We start from the raw sequence: 7717 nt of genomic DNA on the forward strand, positions 1-7717 counted from the left end.
AGCACAATTCTTTACACACCTTGAGAAGACAATTTTCAGCTTCATAAGGAAATATCAAAAACTTAGGATAGCTCAACATATCCTGAACAAAAAAAAAACCTGCTGAAGTTCTCATCATTCTGATTTCAAGCTTTACTGCAAAGCTATAGTAATAAATTCAGCATGATATTGCCATAAAACAGATATGTTGATGCATGGTGAATGGAATATCCAGACATAAATCCATAAACTTATGAACACATGGTTTTTGATAATGAAGTCAGAAATACACATTGGAAACAAAAGAAAGAGAGAGAGAGCATCTTCAACAAATGATGTTAGTCAAATTGGATGACCACATATAGAGGAATGCAAATATATCCATATTTATCACCATCAACAAAAATTCAACTTCAAATGGATCTACAACGTCAACATAAACCTCAGCACACTGAACCTGATAGAAAGAGAACTTTGGGAACCACCTTAAATTCACTGGCAAAGTAAAAACCTTTCTGAACAGGACACCATTAGTATAGATAGACACTATGAACAACAATTAATAAATGGGACCTCAAGAAATTGAAAAGCTTTTGTAATGGATAGACATGGTCATTTGGATAAAGTGGCAACCTATGGCTTAGCAATTTTTCTTTTACCAACCCCACATTTGACAGAGAACTAACATCCAAAATAAATAAAGAACTCAATAAACTAGATATCAAAAAGAAAAAAATTAATTATGGTTTTAAAATAAATTTTAACTATCCAATTAAAAATGTATACAATCATAAATATAGTATTCTCAATAGAGGAAACTTAAATGCCCAAGAAACAAAGACATGTTCAACATCCTTAACCATCGAAGAAATGCAAATCCAAACCACTTTAAGACTACATTTTAGCATCAGTTTCTGTTCTTATTTTCCTCACTTTTATTTTTTAGGTTATTCTAAGAATAATGCACTTATGAAAAGATATATGCTGTGATGATTGCCCTGCTTAAATACTATGAAATAGAGGCTGACAAAAAGTGGAAAACAAAGCAGCTAAGACGTGGTTCTTGGAGACAATAGAGAGAAGAATATTGTTTCTTTTATTTTGTAGGGAGGTATGAGATAGCTTTCTCAATGTAGCCTTCACTATCATGAAACTCACTCTGTAGAACAGGTTGGCCTTTAACTAACAGAGATCTGCCTGCTTCTTCCTTCTTAAAGGTGTGCACCACCATCTCCTGGCAGGTTTTGTCTTCTTTGTGTTACTTAGTTGAACTACTGAGCTTTTAAATTCCATCTTTATTTCAGCTTGAGTCATCTTCAGTATCTCTATCATCTTACTGAATTCCATTTTCAAATCATGGATTCTCTTTGCCATTTCCAACAGCCTCATGTTTGTGTTTTTCTTGGGCATCTGTCAGAAATTTATTCTCTTCACATTCTCTCTCCTTAATTTCATAGAGTTGATTCTTGTGTCTTCTTTGATACCCTTGGATTCTTTGATGAAGTTTATGATTGTTCTTTTGAATTCTATATCCTGCAGTTCATCTTGGTAATTCTCATTTCCAAACATTTCTCTAGGACTGGTAGATTTTGGTGAGAAGATATTGGCTTGATATTTTACATTGTTTGGAATCTTGCAATGATATCTGAGCATGCGGACTTCTTTTCTTAGTTCTAAGTCTGATATATACAGAGTAGGTTGGGGCAGAAGAAACGATGTATGTGGAGATCTGGAGACTGTGATCTAGGGGATTGTGTTCTTTGAGCCAGGGTTTTGCTGAGCTCTGCCTTGGAATTCAAGGGAGTCTGGTGGAATGTCACTTGGGCATACTTCACAGAGTGACAAGTCCTCTGGCCTTGTTTTCTAAGTTGCAAGTTTCACATACCCTTGGTTTGAGGAAGTGGCTGCCCTGAGGCACAGTACCGGCCAGACGCCATGCATTGCTTATTTAGGGAAAGCTTAAATTAGATTTGTGATATTGAGATAATGTCTCTGTAGACTTTTGTGGCCACACTACCTGATGGTATTTTTGCAGTTATTCTGATATTCTTGCGAACACAGCCCTAAATAAATACATCGTGCTCTCTCGAGAATGATTACTTCATCCACTTATAATTCCTCTTTCTGATTAAACTGTTGACTGAAGCAATTGTTTCAATAGTGTATAAATGGGCTGCATCATAAACACACAACATGCAGTTGCAATTGCTGCTTGTGCTCTGCATCCCCTGTGTCCTGGTTTGTTCGAGACCCTTACCCAGGGATCCCGACGCTCTAGATGTTGACAGATGTACAGGTAGGGTAGGCCTAGAGTTTGGGTTTGGCTTGTGTGGAATGAAGTCAGGTGGACAAAGGGGATTGAGTCAGTGTACCAGATGTGCTTCCTTGTTTATACCTGGAGCATTGCTGTAGATCTGGTGTGGAGGAAAGATTGGATGGGACATGGAAAGGGCCTGTGTGCTTGTGGGTTCATAGGAAGTATCCTGGCTGAAACCTAGCAGTGGGTGACAGTGTATGCAATGGTAGTTAGACTAATACAAGGCACTGAATATGGGAACTAGTCTAGATCAGGAAGGTTGTGAAGATACATAGATGTGGAGGCCTAGGGAGACTCAGTGGGCTATATCTTAGAGAAAATTGTAGGAGATCTGCCTGTGTAGAGGGGATGGATGCAGCTTACAGGGATCTGTGGGTAGAACACGTAGCAAGTTTGGTCTTTTAAATAAAAGTGGTTGAAATTGTGTTGATTCATTGGAAAAAAGAGGTTACATCTGTTTGTGAGTGTTAACTAATAAAAGTCAGTAATTTATGGATACAGATGCAGTAATTTATAGAGCTGAATGTCATGGAATTTCTACCATAGTCATCCTGAGTCCGTGAGATGTCCAGGTCTTGAAATTTCAGTTCTATATTCTTTGGGAGTAAAATAGTAATATTTTAAATCATTATCTAGAAAATCCTAAACTTCATAGCCATGAATCTGTAAACACACAGACACAGTTTCATACCTATTAGTTACCATTTTAGCTTCATTACTGGTATTATTTCATTTTATCCTTAGTATTTTATGATAGGGAAAATGTGCTTCCATTATTTTTGCTTCCATTATTCTTGGGCCTTTCTGTTTCCAGAGCAGTCTCTAGGATTGCATAAGCAGTCTCTGAGGATTCTGTCCCAGAGCTGAGTCTCAATCTGAGGTTAAAATGAGATGCATTTTAGAAAAATCCTTGCAGTACTTGAAGCACAATATAAATATGTATTTTGAATCCTTCTCAAAAAGGACTTAAAGTACTATGCTCTCTGAGGTTGCAGAAGACTGCAGTGAGTCTGCTGCTGATGTCTGGTTAGTACATAGAACGTACTTGGAAAGACAGATGGTGAGTACAGGCTAAGTCCTGTTTTCATAAACCTGTCTCTGTGATAATCTGTACAAGAAGTCAGAACTTATATTCTGAGGTTTAACATGCCTATAGGTCTGAATTCATGGTTTGTGTTCACTCTACTTGGCTTACTGCCTTTGTTACCTCCTCTATAGTGTGTTTCCTTTTCCTATACTAAACCCTGAAACAGAGAGAATTCCCAGAATCAAATCACATTCTGTAAGTTTTTTCAAAGAAAGAAGAGAGGTCTAATTATTACAAATCTGCACTGAGTTTGCCATAGTGCCTTTGCTCAGAGGTAAATGAAAACTTGCAGTATAAACATGGTCAGACTTAATCAAATGGCTGAAGAGTCAAGTGAGCACATTAGCTTCTGCAAGAGGCTATATTTCTTTGGAAAAGAGAGTTCAACTCTGTTGTTAACAATTGCACTAGCCCCTCAACCCCCCGAGCATCTTTTCATTATTTTGTATTCTTTCTTTCTCTCTCTGTTTCTGAGTGTCTCTTTTTCTCTTTGTCTGTCTCCCCCGTGTGTGTGTGTGTGTGTGTGTGTCTGTGTGTGTCTGTGTGTGCGTGTGTGTGTGTTTCCCCCATTTTTCCCAACAGGAGGAAGAGTTTCACTTCTTCTGACCAGTACAGAATGACAATCCACAACAGGACATTTCCTCACCCAACTACATTTCTCCTCATTGGGATCCCAGGTCTGGAGGCAATCCATGCCTGGATCTCTCTGCCTTTCTGCTGTATTTATCTTGTGGCCCTTATGGGAAACACCACAATTCTGGTTGTCATCAAGACAGAGCATTCTCTCCGAGATCCCATGTTCTACTTCCTGGCCATCCTTTCTTCAGTCGATCTGGCCCTTTCTACAGCCTCTGTGCCCCGTATGCTTGGTATATTCTGGTTTGATGCTCATGAGATAAATTTTGGTAGCTGTGTGGCTCAAATGTTTTTTATCCATGCTTTCACTGGCATGGAGGCTGAGGTTCTCATGGCCATGGCTTTTGACCGCTTTATAGCCATCTGTGCTCCACTCCACTACACAACCATCTTAACAACTCGAGTGCTGATGGGCATCAGTATCTGTGTTGTAATCCGTCCAGCCTTGATTATATGTCCAATGATCTATCTCATTTATCGCCTACCATTTTGTCAAGCTCATATAATAGCACATTCCTACTGTGAACACATGGGCATTGACGTGGAAACATCCATGTCAATGCCATGTATGGCCTTTTTGTGGTCTCTCTCTTTCTTTTGAACCTGGTCCTTATTGGCATCTCATATGGGTACATTCTCCGCGCTGTGTTCCGACTCCCATCTCAGGACGCAAGGTTAAAATCCCTTAGCACATGTGGTTCCCATGTTGCTGTTCTCTGTGTTTTTTATGTCCCATCCGTCTTCTCTTTCCTCACTCACCGATTTGGACAAAACATACCACACTACCTTCACATTCTTGTTGCAAACCTCTACTTAGTCATTCCTCCCTCGCTTAACCCCATCATTTATGGTGTGAGGACAAAGCAGATAAGAGATCGAGTTCTCAAAGTGTTTACTGAAAGGTAAGAGTCTCTCATATTCTTCAATCCACCTAGGAAGACCGATGTTCTTGTTTTAGTGGATAGTTCCTATGTCTTGCTGTGAGCTACCAATTTGCAAAACTAATTGGTTTGTCTCAGCCTGCGGATTAATAACACAGTTCTGTAGAAACTTCACCATATCTTCTAGTCGACAGACTGTTAGACTAGTCTGGACAGGCTACTCTTGGACAAGATCACATGGAAATTCCTTGTATGGACTCATGAAGAACTCTGGCTTCCTTTGCTATTTTCTCCCATTCAGACATTCTTGCAGTTGTTTGTTGAACTTACATTAATATTATATTTATTGTGTATCTTGAAACATTCTAACTTTGAAAGATAAACTAAGAGCCGAATTAATTCAAATTATTTGACGCTGTAAACAATGTGCTCTTGTAGTCCCCTCCGAAGTCACAATCCTGTGTTTAAAACAATTATTGGTAAATTGGTAGCTTGAACTTGAATAGTCTGCCAAATACATGGGACTCAGTGGAGTAACAGCTAAAGTAAATTCTTACTTTCAAGAACATTTTCCCCAAAGCCACTAGCAATGTATCATTGACTGTCCTTGCTATTGTCTCCATAGCCTAAGCATAACATGATCCAGTTACATGGAGTCTTCATACCTGTGTGACATGTGCTTGTAATTGCCTAGCACTGTAGCTATTCTTGCCTTTTCAATTATACTTTGATCTTACAATGCTCTTTTTCAATATCCAAGGTGCCTTTACATGAATCTGTGATACATCTCTCATTCTCTTTAGGAATAAAAGGGAGAAGCTGCATTGTGAGTTGGGAATAACCACTTTTTACACGAGGCTAAAGAGGGCATTCAAATGATTTTCTAAAAACAAACTCAAAGCCTATGAATAAAATTTATGGTCAAACAAGTCAATTTACATTTTCACACATTTATGTACTTGATACTAAAAAGGTAAGTAAAGTGAAACAATGAGGGACAGCTGCTGCTGTGAGCAAGAGTGAATAACCTTACACTTACTCATTTCCAAGACTGTGCTTCTTAAGGCATAAGCAGCGCTAGTGCCCTTAGTGACGCCAAGTAAAAATATTTAGTTTTATACCAAGCATAGACATTTTAGACCATCTATTAATTATATATAGTAAATCTTTTAAAATAATATTTTTATTAGTTCTTTGAGACTTTTAGACAGATTATTTTTATCATGATAACCCCCTACCTCTCCTCAGATCCATCTCAACCTACCTTCCCACTCAGATTTGCATGGTTTATTTGTTGTGTGTTTATACAGCCCATCAAAGTCCTAGCTAGACAAATAAGATAATTGGAGGGGATAAAAGGATACAAACAAGAAAGGAAGAAGTCAAGATATCCTTATTTGAAGCTGAATTGACTCTATGAAAACAAGTCATTGAAGACTTTTATTCAGATATTGACTACAGCTGATAAGCACATTCATAAAATAACAAGATATAAAGATAACACACACAGTCACCAATTACATACCATCAACAACCACTTAGCACTCAAAATCAGTCACCAACTCTATACCACCAACAACCACTTAACACAGTCAGTTGTTGACTACATACAACAACAACCACTTAACAGTCAGTCGCTGACTATATACTACCAACAACCAATTAATACAGTTAGTCACCAACTATATACCAACAACACCTCTTGACACACAGTCATCAATTATATACCACCAACTACCGCTTGACACAGTCAGTCTCCAATTATACACCACCAACAACCACTCAAAACATAGTGATTCATATTACACCAACAACCACCTAACACACAGTCACTCACCAACTATTCACCAACAACAACTTTTAACACACAGTCAGTAGCCAACTATATTCCAACAACAACCACTTAACACACAAAGTTAGTTGCCAACTACACACCAACAACAACCACTTAACACATAAAATCATTTGCCAATTATAGATCACCAGCAACCACACCATGAAAGAAATTAGGGAAATTTTCCAATTCCTATCAGTCTAAAAAAAATAAATCTCGGAATAAATTTAACAAAGGATGTGAAAGACTTGTATAATAGGTTAATTTTTTTGTATGTTTACAATTTTAATTGTTTAAATATCCATCTATTTATTTTTTATTTTAATTAGAAAATATATTATTAATCTCTGCAGTTTTTAATGTAAGTATAATTTATTCTGATTTTCTTTCTTAAGTAGAATTATAATGTGTCAGGGATACCACCAGTCATAGCATGTTTATTAATGTAAGTATAATTTATTCTGATTTTCTTTCTTAAGTAGAATTATAATGTGTCAGGGATACCACCAGTCATAGCATGTTTATTAATGTAAGTATAATTTATTCTGATTTTCTTTCTTAAGTAGAATTATAATGTGTCAGGGATACCACCAGTCATAGCATGTTTCTACTGTGTTATTTTATTTTTAAAAATTTCATATTTTCCGTAATTTCATTTCATCATAAACTTTGAAATATGTAGCTACTGTGTCCTTATTAAGCTACCTCCTAAATTGATTCTTGGAAACTATAAAATTTGTATCTTTTTCTGTTGGATATTATTAAAAGTTTCAGACTTTGTTTTTAATTTTATGTTAAAACCAATTTGTGATTATGTGAAACAAAGCAAAAATATGTGTTCCTTTTGGTTTTGCTTTCATTTGTCTTTTAAAAAAATTGCTCACCTTACTAGACCTGGATGGAGGTGGGTGGTCCTTGGACTTCCCACACGTCAGGGAAACCTGATTGCTCTTCGAGCTGATGAGGGAGGGGGACTTGATCGG

General features: G+C 37.2%; 1 protein-coding gene across 1 annotated transcript; it reads left to right on the forward strand.

Annotated features, from left to right (window-relative positions):
* The first annotated feature begins 3999 nt into the window (after positions 1–3999).
* Positions 4000–4925, forward strand: LOC101982927 (olfactory receptor 52J3-like). The gene is given in 2 exon segments (XM_013354346.1): positions 4000–4558; positions 4561–4925. Coding segments are annotated over 2 exon segments (924 nt in total).
* Positions 4926–7717: the final 2792 nt, after the last annotated feature.

This window comes from Microtus ochrogaster, unplaced genomic scaffold (genome assembly GCF_000317375.1).
Source record: "Microtus ochrogaster isolate Prairie Vole_2 unplaced genomic scaffold, MicOch1.0 UNK41, whole genome shotgun sequence".
Lineage (NCBI taxonomy): Eukaryota > Metazoa > Chordata > Mammalia > Rodentia > Cricetidae > Microtus > Microtus ochrogaster.